Source organism: Poecilia reticulata, chromosome 21 (genome assembly GCF_904066995.2).
Source record: "Poecilia reticulata chromosome 21, P_reticulata-male-v2, whole genome shotgun sequence".
Taxonomy (NCBI): Eukaryota; Metazoa; Chordata; class Actinopteri; order Cyprinodontiformes; family Poeciliidae; genus Poecilia; species Poecilia reticulata.
The window spans coordinates 7,418,566-7,436,879 of record NC_088850.1 but is presented as its reverse complement, the minus strand read 5'-3'; the positions used below and the strand labels follow the sequence as shown (position 1 = coordinate 7,436,879).

At 36.9% G+C, this 18,314-nt stretch overlaps 1 protein-coding gene across 1 annotated transcript in view; it reads left to right on the top strand.

The window, feature by feature from the left end:
• Window positions 1–18,314, top strand: part of rngtt (RNA guanylyltransferase and 5'-phosphatase) — an 87,996-nt gene that overhangs the window by 10,731 nt on the left and 58,951 nt on the right. The window contains exons 7-9 of the mRNA XM_008397448.3: window positions 146–255; window positions 2,214–2,315; window positions 16,140–16,275. Coding sequence (XP_008395670.1) covers window positions 146–255; window positions 2,214–2,315; window positions 16,140–16,275 — 348 coding nt within the window. The remainder of the gene's footprint in view (window positions 1–145; window positions 256–2,213; window positions 2,316–16,139; window positions 16,276–18,314) is intronic.

Sequence of the window (18,314 nt, the reverse complement as noted above, 5' to 3'; positions counted from 1 at the left end):
ATACCTCTGCCTACTGCTTTTGCACTCGGCGACTCAGAACCAAAGAAACATCTGTTTTGGATCGCTGTGTGTAGGAGGAGGTGAATGTTTATTCCAAACTCCACACTTTTTTGACTTTCCTCTTTCTCTTACTTTCTCCTCCCAGGGTGCAGTGTTTCTCGAAGGGATCTCAGTGAAAGGGGTCACACAGGTCACGACCCAACCCAAGTTGGGCGAGATCCAAAGAATGTGTCAGGAGATGGCTGAGTGGGACAGGTGAGGCGCTCCTTAATCACGCTCCCCTCTCTCTCTCTCTCTCTCTCTGTCTTTCTTCTGGGAAACTGTGTGTATACAAACGTATGTAGGTGTACATAGTTGGGAGTGACTCATCTGTTTCAACTTTTTTTCTGTTTTTGGAGCATCTTCACACTTTCAGGCAGGCGGTAAAATCAGAAATAGATTTTTATATTTTAGGGGAATATATCGTAGCAGTTTTTTTTTTTTTTTTTTTTCCTCCACGGAAATTGCCAGCCTCGCTGAGCTGTCTCATCCCAGCACAGAGAACAATCCACACTGTAATTTTCTCTGCCTGCTTTTAAATACTTTCTTTAAGCCCTGTGTGCTAATTTCTAGTTTTACTATGCAATCTAAATGGACTGATGCAGAAGGTTTTTGCCATGAAGGGTTTCAAAAGAGAAAATGTTCTCGAAGTAGTCGGTGTGTAGAACCAAAATTATGTGGAGTGTCCTTTATTTATCTTATCTATTGTAGGAGGGCATAATTTTTCATACTTTCTGAGCTCATCCTTCCACTTTTGCAGACTTTATAAGAAAATAACTAGGCAGTTAAAGCTGTAGCACTTCTAAAGTTCAATCTTAAAAACTCCCAAATAAGCTTTATAACTATGTGGGGGAAAAAAGATCAATTCATGAAATATTTATTTATTAAGAAATATCAAATTTTGTTATCTTCTTCAAGCACATTTTGATGCATGGAAAAAAAAATATTATAGTGGAAAGTTCTGGTGCAGAAAACCCTGACACTTTAACCTCTGTTCTTAATAGCTTTATATAAGATTTTTATTTATTTAACTTTCATTTAGCCAGATGAGAAAAGTAAGAATTAGTCTTACTTACACAACCAACCCCAGGACCTGCATTTGGTTTACGGGCGAAGTCCTCTTGTTCTGGAATCAGGATTATTCAATATAATTCAATAGACCAAAGATTTCTCCAGAAGTCCTGATCTTTGTTTATGCTCTCTTTTTTAAACCTTAATTTGGTCTTTATCTTGAAAGGTGGAGCAAATGTTTCGTCCTTGCATGCCTCCCAATAGAGTTAAATGTGCGCAGTCTTTTTCTGACTGTACAAGTACCTGCTGTAGTTTTCAGGATGACATTTCAGGAATTTTGGGAACAACTTCTTCTCGTCTCCTCATGAGATAAGCTTGCTTGTATGACCGTGTGTAGTTGTTTTTGTCATCCATCTTTAGACATACTTCGATACAGTGCCAGGGTTGATTTCTACTTCTTTTGAGACTCTTTAAAAAGCCTGGACTTTTTTCTGAAACCCCCATACGTCTCCTTTGATCTCATTCATGATGTTCACTCTCACTTCAACAATCAGAAGCTCGCCAGACAAAGTCTTTCATGTGTAAACAAGACAAACAGGCTTCAAAATGCAGACCAGCAAGGTTTTAATCATATGCTCTTGATGTTATACATGTGGGTGAGATTTTTAGCCATTTTAAGCAGGAACTAATGTTTGGCAAAATAATCTGATTATTATTAACTATCAATTGTTTTCTGTCTAAATATTAAAATACTTGCATTCGTGTCCATTGCATGTTGAAATGAAAGTCAGTTTTGAGTGTTTCTCTTTGCTGTTTACCAACTCTTTATGTAATTTAATGGGTTTTTTTCAGAAAGGTTACTGTTTCCTTTCAGATTCACATGAATCATGTTTGGATTTTCAAGCAATTATTTGCTTAAACAGCCTTCTAAGAGATTTGTAAACTTTTGAGCTTGATAAAGAATTATTAGACTTAATATTGAGCTAAGAATAGATACTGTATAGTTTTTAATAAGAGTGTATACATGTGATCGATGTCTTGCGTAATGATGGATGTTGCTGTGAAATAAATTGATAATTTTTGTTTTATATATTATATCAGCTTTATGTGATGTAATGAAATATTGGACTAAACGTGAGCCCAATTGCAATATTTTCTAACAGGTCTGGATTTCCGGGTGCTCAGCCTGTGTCCATGGACCGACAAAATCTTCGTTTTCTAGAGCAGAATCCTTACAAAGTCAGCTGGAAAGCTGATGGCACACGGTAAGTTGATTTTCTTTGTTTTCGCAGCACATGCCAGTGCAGGTGCAAAACTTTCTACCTCTGATGAGATAGAATTTGTGTGTCTAATTGATTGAACTTGTTCTGAGTCGATGGGAACACATTGAGTTTATGTCTTCAAGGAGAGCTGTGCAACGTTTGTTTAATTCATCATCCAAAGTGCTGAAAACACATTTCTCCCTTGCAGGTCTTCGTTTTTTTGCTTTCCTGTCACGCTTAAAAGTTTCAAATCATCAAACAAAATTTTAATACCAGACGACAGAAACCTGAGTGAATACAAACTGTAGTTTTCAAGAGCTTATTTTATTCATTACGTGAATTCAGACCAACCTGATTCTATGTAAAAAGTAATTAACCTAAATCTAATATATAATGCTCAATCTATCTTTGATAGTAACTTCTACTATCAAGCATCTACAACTGGCAATGAGCCAGTCACATCACTCTTCTTCTTTTTTTGCACAATTGTTTGAATTCTACAGCATTGAAATGTTTTCAACATACATTTCAAGGTAATTCAACAGCTTCTTAATTGTACTGAAGCCTAACCTTTGACTAGACCACTCCAGAACTGTTGACTTTTTGGAGATTTTGAGAGGTCGACTCACTGAGAACAAAATTCTGGTTTTCATCAACTGTTTCAAGTTATTCTGTTCCTTATGCAACAAATCAGCCCCAAATCAGCACACTGAAACCTTGAAATATGACAAAAAAGCAGAAAAAAAATATAAACACATGTATTCAAAGTACATGGTGATGGTAAGACTTTGCAGTATGATTAAAGGAAAGAAAGACAATCAGTAATTTTTTTTCAGTAACTTTTATCATGGGAATTTAGAATCTCTTGAGCCTGAATAAGAAGTAATTCTTCTGTATGTTATGAAATGCTTTATACCTTACTGCAACAGTTTTGCCTCCAGAACCTAAACTTTGGAGGACAGTCCTGCTCTCATGGGACTGCTCTGTTAGGATGAAACAACACTAGAAGGTCTTTAAGGTATGACTGAGCTTAGCCATTAAGACTTTGTTTTGAGGTCTGAAAGGAAGCTTAACTTGTGCTCCCTCATTAAGTTTTATTTATAGTATATAGCTAATCAAGCAGACTGCTCTCTGTATGGCAGCGGAGATGTGCAAATTAGCTGCTCTGATAGATAAATCCAGACTGAGAGGGATGACTTTGTCCAGTCTGTCATCCATGAAGAATAAGAAATGCGCCAGGGCACTTGCTCTTTCCCATCACGTTTTCCAGTGAATTTGTTGTTTTCTTTTGTTTCATGTCTCTCTAGTGCTCGAGGCCACTGCTGCAAGGGAAGAGAGAGACGTTTTAGTATTCCGCTAGTCGGCTGTGAAGCACTGCTTCTCCGGCTGGTGCAAATGCGCTGTGTGCAGATGAATATTTAATGACTGCAGTCAATTTCAGAATTTTACATATCGGCGCTTTAATTTCCTGTAAGCGCGAGACTCGGAGGGAACAGATTTGGCTCCTGACCAGGACGCTGCTAATGTGTGTAATTAGCCGCCGTTATCTGCAGAATGCTTGAGAATGCAGTTAAAAGTTTTGTTCTTAAATTTGATCAGAGACTTTGAGCTCTTCCGCTGCTTACCCAAACTCTTGACGTGTGCAACCTGTTTTCCCTCCAGCAACTGGAGTTTTAAAGGGTAGCGATGCTGTATGTGATTTCATCAGTAGTGATGCAGAAAAGAGGCGCAGCATGTCATGTGTGACTCATCACCCAGGCTCAGGATATGCACTATGCTGATATTACTCTTATTTTTCACTCTCCTCATAGTTGGTAAGAAACATTTTAATGTTGGGAATAAAAAAACAACAGTGAGCAGGGCATTCTGCATCGAACCGTATCCTCACAAGACTATGTTTTATTTGCTTTGAGGGTAGCGTACGTTAGAAAGTTTAATTAAATCCCTTTTTTATTATTTTATCAAAGCTAAGAGATAAATTTCATCTCTTTAAAAGGAAACTACGTTTTTAATTTCCTGTGTTTGAAGTTGGTCTTTTTTGCAAAGTTAATTTGTTTAAAATGATATCTACTCAAAACGTACAAGTACATAGTTGGGAACTCTTTTGCATCTAGTTGAAAACTGACAGTCAAGAAAGACAGGAAGTCATTTTTTGGGTTATCAGTCATCAGAGACAAATACCGTGAAAATTATCGATTATTAATGCTTGATCCCACTCTATTCATAGTGAGAAGCTAGAAAAAAGGCATTAAATTGTAAAAAAAAAAATAGACTGCTGAATTTAAAGGTAGTGTGCATGCTTAGTAGAATGTGCTGTTTGCAAAGGTGTAATGATCATAACTGAATTGCAGTTAGTTTTTCTTATCATGTACTCTATGAAAAGTGCAGGACATTTCTAATTAAGTGTTACGCTTTCTGTTCAGCAAAGTTTTCAGACCCGAATTGAGTTTTTATTGGAAGGTTGACTCATCGAGGTGGAGAGGAGAGATTATTCCACTTTGCATTTTCCCAGCATTCTTCAGGCATAGTCGGTTTAAATCCCTCCAGGTTCGTTTTTGTGACTCTGCCAAATGCAAGACAGATCCTGATTCTAATTAAATAAATAGCATTTTAAAATTCATCTTTAGCAATGGTGTGAAATTCTTTTTAATTAATTGAGTTTGTGAAAAAGTAAACCAAACAAAAGGAAAATTAACCAACTTTATTGTTCTTCTAGAGATGCTCTCTGGCAAGAAAATGATCCTGGCAGTCTCATTTTGTGACTGCAGGGCTGTGCATCAGCAAACCTGACAGCCCAACTGCATTGCTCACTAACACAATAACAAGCAAAAAATGATGACAAACTGCTGAAGTGAATCTACTTAGCTAAAAATAATTTGCAGCCTTTCCCTCATGCACAGAGCAGCCATACAGCAAACAATAACTGTCACTGTCTTATCTGGCAAGCGCATTTCTTCTAATGGGCTTTCGAAAATCTGTGAATTGGCCGAGAGGAGACACTTCAACTCAGTTGAATTTTAAATCGGCTTGTTATAGGGTCTTCTGATATTGGTTGATTGGTTTGTGCATCAGTGAGGAAGAAGGAAAAGGAGCAAAATGAGGGGAGGAGGTGTGAGCGGTTTGGGTTTTAAAGAAATGACTTGGATTTTCTTGAAGGACTTTGGAAAGTGTTGGATTTCCTGTGTTAAGATTACTCTGATTCATTTTCGTTCCTCAAAGATTCATTTAAAATAATTATAAATTATAAATTACTCTCTACAGATAGAAAGGTTTAATCAGAATGAATGTCCCCAGAAGACCTAGCTGCTTGGTTTAAATACAGTTAAGAGATATAAATAAACTAAGGATTTGTTTTACTTATGAAAGTAAAAGTTACATAACACATAAAGCATGTTGTTTTTCATTGCAAAGTTACAGCGTGCCTAGTTCAAGTCATAGTTGGGATCAGCTGTTCATTGTTGCATGACTTTGTGAGGCTGTGCTTATAGCCGTCAGAAAGAAGTTTGCTCTTAAAAATTGGACTTGGTTGCTTCTTTCCGGTTTGAAAAGAATAAACTATTATCCAAAATAATGCAGTTGGAGAGTGCCGTTTTAGAACCACTTTGTCTTTGTTTACTCTTTGTAAATATGGGAGGTTTTAGTCAACACAGTTATTTACAGGGTTCCTACACAGTGTTGGCTTTTTTTAAATAGTCTTATGAATTATGTATTTTCCAGATCCAGAAAAAATGGAGATGATATAAAAAATGACAAGAAAGTAGGAATTGAAAATGTGTGTGTATTTCAAGGCAGTTTTTGCTTTACAGCATCTTTCATACAAAGTGCTGAAGAAAGGAAAAACTATTTTAAAAGGCACTTTCAAGACAATATAAAGAGTAAACAAAATACAATTTGAAAAATAAACAGATAAGACATGAAAAAAATGAAATGATTTAGGCTAGTAGTGGTTTAAAGGAGTTCCATAGATGAGGAGCTAAATACTACCGCCAAAGGAAAGTACATTTGTATAAATTTCTTACACTTGAGGAAACCCTGACCCCATACATTTTCGATCATAGATATTCTGGACGTCACTGTAAGAGTCTATTTTTTAAAATAAATAATTTTTTTATTAATCTTATGTCATCTAACTTTCTGAAACAATGAATTTGGGTGGTTTTGTTATCTGTAAGCTATAATCATAAAAACTAAAAGAAACAAAGGCTTGAAGAATTTTTCTACGTGTATTAATCTGAGTTTTATTTAAATGACTATTGATGAATATTGAACTTTTCCACAATATTACATATATTTTAGTTGTACCTGTAGAAAGCTGTGTGGCACCTGCATTGATATTGTAAGATGAGTAAAAGTGGAGATTGGCAATAGAATCTTGATGAATCCCACAAATGACACAAAGTCCTTTGTTATTCTAAGTCAAATTTAAACCAATTTTAGCAAAGTTTTTTCAAAAAAAGTTGATTCAATAAAACTGTTGTACATATTTTTAAGTTGCACACCTGTCAATCAATCTATCCTTTCTCTTGTTCCTCTGTCTTTCATCCGTCCATCTCTCTGTCCATCTTTCTGTCTATCCATGTATCCGCTAACCAATCTATCTAATCATCTGTTCTTTCATCCTCCCACCACTTTAAATATTCATCCATCTGTCCCGCTGTCCCCCAATCTGTTCGCCCTTCGCTCATGTCCAGATTTGTAGGTTCAATAAAGATTCAGATCTTCATTCATGTCCCATTGGTCAATTACTTTTACAGCAATTCACAATAAAGACAACACACCAACAATTAAAATGTAGCTAGAAATCTTGGCACTAAATTCCACGGCTTCTACCAAAGGTAAAACCAAGACTAGACAGTAAAGCTGTACCGCAGATAAAAGCTGCAAATAAAAAATATCTGCCATAAAATTTAACAATTTATTTGCATCAATAAATCTAGAAATGCGAGTCACAAAGTTAAATTCCTATATATATTTTTTTCCAACTATGTTTATTATAACACACTAACAAGATCTAACAACATAAAGTTTCTTCACCTCCAATCTGAAAGGGCAGTCACAATTTCCTTTTTGTCTTAAAAGGGAAAATAACCCGAGCCTCATTGGGTTGACAAAAAATGCGGCACTTCCCCTTCACATACCACTAATGATGTGCAAAGCCCTTGGATCTGATTTAAGCCCTCCCCTGAAGCTCGGCTGCTGTCAGTCATGCCGCAGGACTGGACTAGCAAAGCTGGCGCTCCAGCCGTCTACGCCTCATTAGGGCTGAAGAGCTTGGGGGACATGGCAGAGGGTGTAGGAATAAAATCCAAGCCTCACAGCGTCCATCAGAGAGGACCGGGAGACAGAAACGGAAAAGGCAGAGGCGAACGGACCTACACTTGTGTGCATAAAAGAGCACATTACATTTAATAGTTTCCTGATTTGTCGGAGGAAACGGTTCCAGTTTCTGCTGTGAACATTATTTCGGAGAAGTGGGGAAGAGATGAATCAGGTGAAACTGGGATGAAGAGGAGGGCCACTGAGAGTAGCAGTGAACTAATGGTCTTCCTCTTTTTTTTTTCTTTTCTTCTGAGCACTTGACAACATTACCCATGGCTAACTGGCCAATTAGACAGCAGGGGAACCACTTCTGCTCAGCTCAGACCTGTTGTGTCCGTACTGGATGACAGATCTTCTCAGCTGTGGCTCTCAGCCTGCTTGATCTTTTGAGCCATTAGTCATTTTGTGACATAAAACCCATTATCCGTTTTCTAAAGGAGATTGTTCCGTTGGTGTGTACTATGATTTGCCTAAACTGAGCTGTGCAGACATTGCATTCTTTCTTCTTCACCCTGCTCAATCCTGCGATCACCGTGTCTACTTGAAAAGTGCAGCAATATCTGGCCAGCTCTTTATTTTTCCTTTTCTTCTCCTCCCACACTTGATTCTTCTCGCAGATACTGTAAGACAGTGGGATATTGAACTCTTCTCTTTACCCTTAACTGAGTAGCCTCTTCTCTGGACAAACATCATTTAGAAGCACTTGGGAATAATTAAGTTATAGGCATAGCCTTATTGGATTTCCTTTAAATAATACTCAGTTAAAAAGGATTGTTAACTCTAAAGGGAGTGGCATCTACCTGCACTGGAGGAAAAGTAATGATGTCGTTTACTGACTTGTTACAACGATATGCTACTTTGGTAATCTGCTTTTAAAGCTATTTTGTAAAACTGCATCTTCACGTTACTCACTGAAATGCACACTTTTTAGGAGTATATAATACTTAGAGTTTTGGGTTGAAGAAACATCTTTTTTTATATAATCTAACCACTGACTTGAGAAGCGAACGACACTGATAATTGCTTCATTACCTTTAGGGTAGAGTATATTCGGCGAACATTTTGGCCTCAAACTTGGTATGTTGATAGCTCGAAAATTGGGCAAGCCCAAAGATTTTAGTCATTTTGACACGGGCCAAATTGCGATGCCTAGATGACTACAAAATTTCAGCTCCAATGGGTTGTTCCCCGTGTGCAGCAACATGGTCATGGGTGGGAAAACAACTGAAACTATAGAAGCAGTTCTTGTTGCATCTGATTGAAAGATGCCAGACACTGTGTTGAGTATGAGGCTGCATAGTTGCACATCAGTCAAAGTCTCTTTGCTGTTTTCGATGCCTGTGATCTCTGTACAACTGTACAATGAAACTGCCATAAATGGAAAAAAAATAAAAATAAAAATGGTTTGAGGAGATCAAGAAGTTTGACATGTTGACTTGGCCTCCAAACTCCCCAGATCCCAATCCAATCATACTTCTGCTGGATGCCGTGACGGCCTCACCTCTGGACTTAAAGGATTTTCTGCTAACATTTTAGTGCCACAGCACACCCTCAGGGGTCTTATGGAGTTCATGCCTCGACGACCTACAAATTCAGCAAAAGAGAGGCCAACACGCTTTTAGGTAGATAGTCCAAAATGTTTTTTCTGGTTGGTGTACACACCAACCAGAAAAAACTGGTTGGTGTTTTTTGCAAAAATGTATAGCATTTTTGCAATACAAAAATGCTATTGTATTGCATTTTTTTTGCTTCTTTTAACCTCAATTTAAAGGTGGTTTGAAATGCCTTTTTGGCCTAAAACACTATTGTCCATATGCATTTAATTTAGTACATTAAAGCTTAATCAATTTGAAGTTAAACCCTAAATGTGTTTTTATTTTAGGATCCCTTTATTTCTTTCCTTCTGCTTCTTTAGGGGTGTCTTTATCACACTGTTTCTCCTGTCACATCAATTCCCTGCAAATCCTTCCTCTCCACGTTCTGGAACCTTCTCACTTCTTTTCCTTTTTCCCTCCTCCTTCCCTGCCAGGTTCATATTCAACCTTTTTCTCTCCAGTTCATCTGTTATTCCCTCCTCTGCAGATGTCCAACTCATCTCAGCCTTGCCTCTCTTAAGTTCATCTCCAAATTGCTCGACCCGAGTTGCCCTTCTGATGCACTTATTTCTAGTTGTCTCTGTTGTGGTCGCTCCCAGAGGAGATCTAAACCTTTTCAGCTTATCCAGGTTCACCCACAGTCTTTTTTTTGTTAGTTTCACCCTCTCCAAATCACACATTTGCACAGGTGTTACTACCATTTTGTAAACCTTTCCTTTTATTCTTGCAGACACCTCTCTGTCACAAATAACCTTTTTCTCTTGTCTCCATACACCCTGCCTGCTGTCTGTTCTTGTGCGTATCTCTTAGTAATGCCTGTTGTTTCAATTGCTTTAATACATTTTACAGCTCCACCTGTTTTTCATCTTATTTACACAGATTTTCTCCTGCTCCTACTTGCTTTCACCTTCTTCTCTCCAAAACACCCCACCCACACATACTTTTAGAGTATTTTCCATCTGCTTCCTACTCTCACCACATATTACAATGTCATCAGCAAACATCATAACCTATGAGCAGTGCTCATGCAGTTCCACACTTATGATCTGTTTTACTTTTACCACACACCTCACCACTGAACGCCGTCCTTGTTCACGTCCTGCACTACTCTATCAGACTTCTTTGCAACACCTGACTTCCTCTTAAAGTACAATAGCATCAAACACCATCTATGTGTCCTGAAAATAAGTCTATAGAGTGTCGGCTCTGATAATGATTTTTCTCTCTCGTTTGAAAGTTCTTTTCAAAAAATTCTGAGCTGACAATTTTCAAAATGTCAAGAATATTGAAAATGAATGTTGGATATTATCTTGGACGGTGAGTGGTGATTTTTTTAAAATATTGTATTTTGTTGATTGTAAAGCAATAGATTAATTGAGACAATATTCCCATAATAAAACGCAGCGTAAAGCCTTTATGTTTGAGAATCTCTTCCCTATTGCACTTATATTTGGCATCTTTTTGAGTTTTCCGTTTCTCAACCAGCTGGTACTGGTCACACATCCATTACACCTAATCCCTTTGCTACAATTGTGGAGAGTCACAGCAGGTATGAGAAATGCAACGCTGCGTCTGTGGGGAACTCGTTAATCTGTCCATCTCTGTCATCTGCCCATGTTTTCTTAAAGGGTGTACTTTTTTATTTTTTACTGAGTCAAAGCTGCCAGTTTGCACACCATTAAATGTTGCTTTACATTTTCTACTTATATAAATGCTCTCATTTGTTAAAGCCACAAAATAATTTTCAGTGTGATAAAGAAGCATAAACCTATGAAATATCAATAGTGGTTCCTCCAGTGAGGTCAAACTGTAAACACGGAAAAGCAGCATTCAGCTTTTATGCTCCACTAATCTGGAACATACTTCCAGAAAACTGCAAAACAGCCGAAACGCTGACTAAAAACCGCAACTGCTAAGAATTGCTTTTGATCAATAGTAACATTCATAAATATATTTGATGATGTTTATTCGTGATGATTTGAAATGCTTGTTTCATAATTGGTTACTGTGTTATGTTTTTATCATGTAAAGTATTTTAAACTACCTTGTTGCTGAAATGTGCTGTACAAATAAACTTGACCAATTTTGAAGAAAGTAATTAATAAAATGCTCTATTAAAAGAATCTCATTATTGTGGCATTTATTGATTAGAAAAAACTAGCGTAATAACAATTGGCCTTAAACTGAAAATGTTTGCTCTGCTTTTGTCTTGGATAATAAGCAAGAAAAATGTAAAGATATACATTGAACCTTAATTTATTCTGCAAATACTATAGATAAATTTCACTCTTAAAATTTCTCACTTGTCTGATTAAAAATAAACTCTTATAGTATCTTTTAATATACTAGTCATGCACTAATTATGCTAACAAAAATAAGTTTATTTGGAAATAAAATGTAATCTGAATTAAGGCTGCAAAAGGAGTTTAAACACCACTATGTGTAATTTGTAGCAACCAGAACTCTAATTAGGACACACATGCTCGCAATGTTTTCATAAAAGCAAATTAGGGACAGTGTCCAGCTCCTCTTAATTACACGTTTAAAGATGGCTTTAAAAAAACACATCTTCTTTACTCTTGAATACAGCTAAATTTAATCCACTGCATGTCACTTAATGAACAAATAAATAGCTGCTTGTAGCATCTAAGACGTTTCTGCATCGGACTAAGTAAACAGGCCACTCAATGATGTAATGTTGATAATTAGCATAATTTTCAATGTCTTTTCATAAGTGAATATAAATCTAAATGCACTTTTAATTCTGGAGAGAAATATGATGGTACATGCACTTTAGTGTAAAATCTAAATGTCATTTTAACTACTTTGTATCTCTACCTCATGATGTACAATACTATACAGATAAATTGCTCTAGCAGTGGTAGTTGCAATCAGAAAGTTATCAGTTTGATTCCAGCTACCTCCAGAAAGGCAATCTACAAATTTAGTCCATTTAGGATTTAATGTGAGGTTTTTACAACTGTGGCTAAAGCTGGAGTTGTAGAGTTTGGTTGTCACATTTAGGAATGAATTTCTGTGCCATTCCTTACTGTAACACAGTTGAATCAACACTAAATGAGCTTCTGTGATTGGCCATCATATTGTCCAATGGACATAGCGGATTCTCAAGTAGTGTGTCTAGTTTACGTACGTTTTACAAAATTGATATCCTGATCGCTCAAGCACCTGATCTGGATCCCGTTCAAAGCATTTTTAAAAGATTGGTGTTAACCTTGACTAAACTAAACTTCCACTACTTGTTTCCTGCGTTTCATTTTATTTGATCTATTTTAGTCAGCTGCTTTCATGATGTTAGCCATCCAGTGGTGGAATGTTATGAAGATAAAACTGCTGTGGTTTTGGTCCATAATGTGCAGTTCAGTGGTTACTCAAGAACATTGACAAATAATATATTACAACCGTATTCACAATACGAGATATAACAATAAAAAAAATATTAAAACCAATTCTTCTGGTTAAAGACCTCTGAGTCTTTAAAGTTTATACATTTATTGAAGGCGGTTTTTCAGTGAAAACAAAGGCAGCAGGGCTGACTTTTTAAGAGCATTTCAGCTTTTCTGATCCTCTCCATGAATGAACAGAAGGAAGGATCAAGGATTTTACTCGCATCTATTGTGTACAGTGTTTCCTGACTTAGTAATCAGTTGTTGAGGTAATAAACAGTTGGATGAACAGTTTGATTACACTCCAGTCTCTCTGGATTTCACTAAAGCCGGTCAGGTTTTCACTGATCATGTGTTTCATCTTCAGTGTTAGCTGTTTGGATCTAGACAAATGGCTCAATGGTGATTACGTAAGCAAAATAAAACCTCTATAAAAACTGAAATAATATTGATTAATCGCTGTACCGTAACATCAGTTAATTTAATTTGACGTCCTTGAAATTATATTTCGGTTTTATGTAACTTAGAGGACAATTGTCCAGATGGGGTATTTACTCAACAGATCGGCTCTATGTAATAAGAGATTTTACCTGATTACTTTCCCAGTTGAAGATAAAAACTTAAAATCAGTTCACACTTAAAGTGTACGCTCAGGTTATTTACAACTTTTCCTTCATATGACAGCCTCATATTGTACTGAAAGAACCATGCAGAAAAATATCAAATATTAAAGTGTAAAGGGTCTCGATGCTTCATGCACTGGCAGCATGGATCCAGGAAGACTAGAATCAAATTAACACTATTCGAGTGTTCTTTCCGTGACCCCACACTGGTAAGATGGTTTATATCTGGAGATATTTTTAACAGTCACCGATCTTATGTTGCCGAGTCTCTCAGAGGGGCTTACTCGGGTGAAAAAGTAATTTTCCAGTAATAGCCTTTCTTCCTCACTTCATTTTCCTCTATTCTAAATTCATTTATTTTAAACAAGATGGAAATATGGAATAAAATTGATTTTAGTTTAACGTGGACCGGTTCAATTTTAAAGCCCCAAGGACTGAAAGAGAATAAAACAAATATTTTTCATTTTCGTACAGACACAGCCCAGAAATGCTTTTGCCACAGATCTTGTTTATAATAGCTGTGCTTAGCGCCAACATCTGACGAAATTACGCTTTGGACAGCATGGTTGATTTGCTCCAAATCAGTAGATGGAAACAGGCCAAATTAGCATTTCTCTTTTTTGCGACATTTTAAAAGTTCGCTCAAAATGTGCAAGAAGATTGGATGAAAACATAGCTCATGTTTGACTGTTGTGTGATGTTTTTGTGAAATGATGTTAGTTTGAGCTACGTGTAACTGGACACACACCCTGAAATAAATGTTTACTTTTGTCTCATCAGTTCACAGAATATGCCCCTAACAGTTTGGGGATTTTCTGGTTGGTTTTTGGCAAATCTAAGTGGAAACCATTTTTTCCTCATTCGTTAGCAGTGGTTTTTGCCATTTTTGCCTAGTCTGTACTTTTATGTGTTTTGGTTGTGAATAATAAACACAAATCATAACAGAGGCAAGTGAGATCTGCAGCGCTCTAGATGTTGGTCTTGTTTTTTTTTTCTACATTAGTAGATATTGACTCTCACTGTGTTTCGCTGCAGTCATGAAGGTTTGGAGCCCTTTGCAGACTGAGAAAGGTGATTGACATTGTTTTTAATCTGTTCTTGAATTTCTTAGCTTTTGAGAACTTTTAACCAATTTAATGTTTTCAGACAGGTTCTATTGAAGTGATTCTCAACTCTGTGGTTTGTCAATAGTCAGGTCTGGGTGTTGATTGCGAACTGTGCTGAGCTTACTTTGCCATTTACCAAGGGAAATAACACTGTTTTCGAGTAGCACCATGTTGGTGCATATGGTTTTTTTCACCCTCTGAAAAGAGAGGCACCCCTTGAAAACTACTACGTCTATTCATTCAGATTCTCTTTGCTGTTAAAAATGCTGACCTGATCTAAGATATTTAACTGCGACAAAAGTAGATTTTGAAGAGATGTAGGGGTAAAACATTTCTCAGCAATATGTAATGTCCACACAGCTAAAAGATTCTGACAGCACATTGTTTTAATTCAGTGCTCCCTGTGTATGTTTTCTCATAGTCGACTGTGCTGGAGAAACTTTTTGGATGCCATTTAGTTATTTTTAATTGGTTCTTATCGTACCTGGGAAGTCCTGCCAGGGATTAGCTGTATTTGGACCTCTATCAATGCTCACAACTTGCTGGAGACATTTTTTTTAATGAGAAGAAATTATTTTTGCTTTTCAAGTTATTAAATGTTTCTATAAGTACTCTTGACTAAGATAAGACTATTTTTTAGGATAAACCTCCTGGTGTTTATGTGAAAAGTGGGTTGTAAAAGTTGGTGTGGCGTGATGGATTCATTTTGTTGAGATACTGCTCCTAATTGCTCAGTTTTTGCACACAACACAGCTAGATAAAAGCAAAAGTGGTTGCTTTGTTGGTATTTTGTCATAAAAAGTGGTCTGTCTGGACCTTCGTCTTTTCTCTGTCACAATAAAAGCTTTTACGCCTTCACACCATGTTCTAGTTCAATTGTTCGCAACGCATTTACAAATTAGAGGCATGCAAACCCCTCCTTGCTCCAGTGTGGCTTATAGTACTCTACCAAATTTCAAGTGTGGCCTTTCTTAGCTAAACACAGTTTGTCCTTGAAACATAATGACATATTAGATAATAAAAATAAATAAGAGAAAATTGCAGGAATTGTTTGCCTGGAGGGATTGTACTGAAGCAGAGCATTGCTAAAATAATTTAAAAAAAGTCACATTTCCTCTAATAGTTTAACACCCACTTCTACAAACTGTATTTCACTGGGCAGTTATGTGAACTGGATGACCACCACTTCTCCAAACCTTAAAAGAAATGTGTATATTATCCATGTATAATATTTTTTTTACGTTCAAATGTTCTTGAATATTCCAAGAGAGGATTTCTGCTTCTACAAATGATTAAGATTTAGACTTGATCTCCAAACTCTTAATAAAACTAAGTAATAAACAATATATTATGATTATTACTACAATTATTTTTGCCACATTGTTTTTTCAAGCATACCCTTAGTTGTTCTTTGTGTACTAGAAGTACAACATGTTTCTGAACTCTGTTTTATGTTGAATGTTCATGATTTAAATTTTGACCAAAATAATAGTGATTTATATAAATAGTTTTTTTTGCCCCAACTTAAATGGATTCTTAAAATGTCTTGGATATGTGCATAAGGGTTAGCCATTTCTTTATAAAAAAAACAAAAAAACTTGTTAATGTAATTTTTAGATTATGTTTTATTTGGAATGAAGATGTTGCGTTTTTTGTGCTTATCTAACCAAACATCCTCCTACTAGGTTGTCTAATGAAACGTTATCCATTTCAAAATACGATTAGTTTATTGTTCACTCATAATTGTAGCGATATAACAGCGCTAACTCGTTATTCACAGGTACATGATGCTGATCAATGGAAAAAATGAAGTTTTCATGATCGACAGGGACAACTCAGTCTTCCACATAGCAAACCTCGAGTTCCCGTTCCGGAAGGATCTACGCGTCCATTTATCCAAAACTCTGCTGGATGGGGTGAGGACGCTTTTTTTTCCCCTTACATATATAAGTGTGCTCATTTTGATTTTTAAATTGCTATTTGTTCTGTGGATCGTATTTCACTTTCCCAGTTCCTGACTCGAGCCTGCATGTCAATTCCACATTCTTAAGGAAGGCACCCAGGGCCCAGTGTTGCAGAAAATTGTCTCAATTTTGCAAGTCTTAGGTGAAAGCATGTGAAGCATGTGTCACTGTGAAGGCAGTAGGGTGACAGGAACATGATCACTCGTGTTCTGGAGAAATTGCTCATTAATTGTTTCACAGTTTCCTGTGTGTGTGTTTTGTTGCAACACTCTGTTGTGCATGGGGAGCCTCTGTGGCTTCCACTCCTGCTGGAAAATCAGGGCCAGCCTTCCACCGACATGTTTGCGATGCGCAGGTCACGCAGCTTCCCAAAGCAGCAGGTGCACACTTATGAGTCATTTTACTCTTCCTCCGTGAATAAAGGGAGGAAATTAGTTACTCGTCGTCAGAAATTCGATGACAACTACCTGCACTTGTTTGTGTTTAGTGGAACGAATGAGAAGATGAGAGATGCACTCACTGTCTTTTTTTCTATTTTTCTGTGCTTTGCTTTACATTTTTTTTCTCCTGTGTTTTACTGTTTTATGCAAAACAGCCTCCTATTTGCTGAACAGTTACGAACTAATGTGGTGAATTTTAGCTTCCACACTCAGGCGGGGCATCTAATTGCAGTGTATATTGCCGCTCATTTGAAGAAGCTGCACGGATGGTTTTTATGTTGCCACAAGCTTTGTTTTGACTCCTGTTTATTCATGTGTTGATGCTTCTGGCTCTCGGTTTGTAGAGGCTGTCCTCGGCTGTTTATGAGGGCCTGTGGGAAAACCGGATTTTTCTTTTGTCTGCGATTTCAGTTGTAGCTCATGACGATGATCTTTATCTCTACTTGCTTTTTGATGATCTTAATTTTATTTTTAGTGTAGATTTTGAATTAGATTAAATTCCTGGTGGATTTCCTTGCCTGCATTTGTTGCTGCCTGTCTTTGCAGTGGTTCAGTGCACCAGATGCACAGTGATGGCAGCTTCTGCAGTTGCATCATTTCTCCCCCTCAGCCGTTGCAGAGAGGCTGACAGATTCCTTACTTCATTTCTCCTCTCCACCAGTCTGGTTTTGGCAAACCTTATTAAATATTCAGTTCCCTTCATAAAATTCTACCACCTAGAATTTACATGTTGTTCTCACTTAGACTTATCAAATTATTTGAAAGCTATTTAGCAAGTTTAGGCTTTTGCAGAGAATTGTTGCATATTTTGAGCCAGTGCTACAGCAGTCAAAGAGAGTAACAGTAAATAGTGTGGTTATTATGGTAAATATTTACAATGCGTATATATATATTTTTACTTGCCTTGCTCATCTTACCTTAGATGCGTAGTTGCTTTCATCTCTGATCAAAAACAGCGTCAATTGCAGCAGCTTAGTCGGATGCTGAAATGAAACATTTTGTGCTCCTCTAAAGCGGAATAATCTCCTGCAGCAGAGAAACGTTAGCTGGAAAAAGATTTCAAAAGGGCCCCGCATTTCCAAACGACATTTGGCAAGTAAATTTAACCATCTGTCATCACTGTCCAATGTCTTCCCTGCAATTTTGCAGCTCGTTGGTGTGCACTGAAGGCAGATGAGGCACTGGTGTGGTTCACTGTTGTGTTCTTCTTCACATAGACAGAACAGCAGGTGCTCTGCAATTTTTCTGTCTTTTTTGAAAATAATATTGCAGGTTGGTTTGACAACCTGCTGAACAGAAATTGAATGAAATAAATTGAAATGTGTCTGTCTGCACTGTGTTTGGGTTAAATCTCCTGTAATATATGTGCTTGAGTTGCACAGTTCCTACATGGTCTTACAAAGTCAGGAGAAATCAGGAAATTGGTTTAGATGATTTCCAAGGACAAATATAGAGAAAAGATTTAACATTGATAAATATTCATATTTCAAGTTATTGTCTTTTCCTTTCTACACATAATAAATATAAAAATATTTATGATTTGTTGATCCA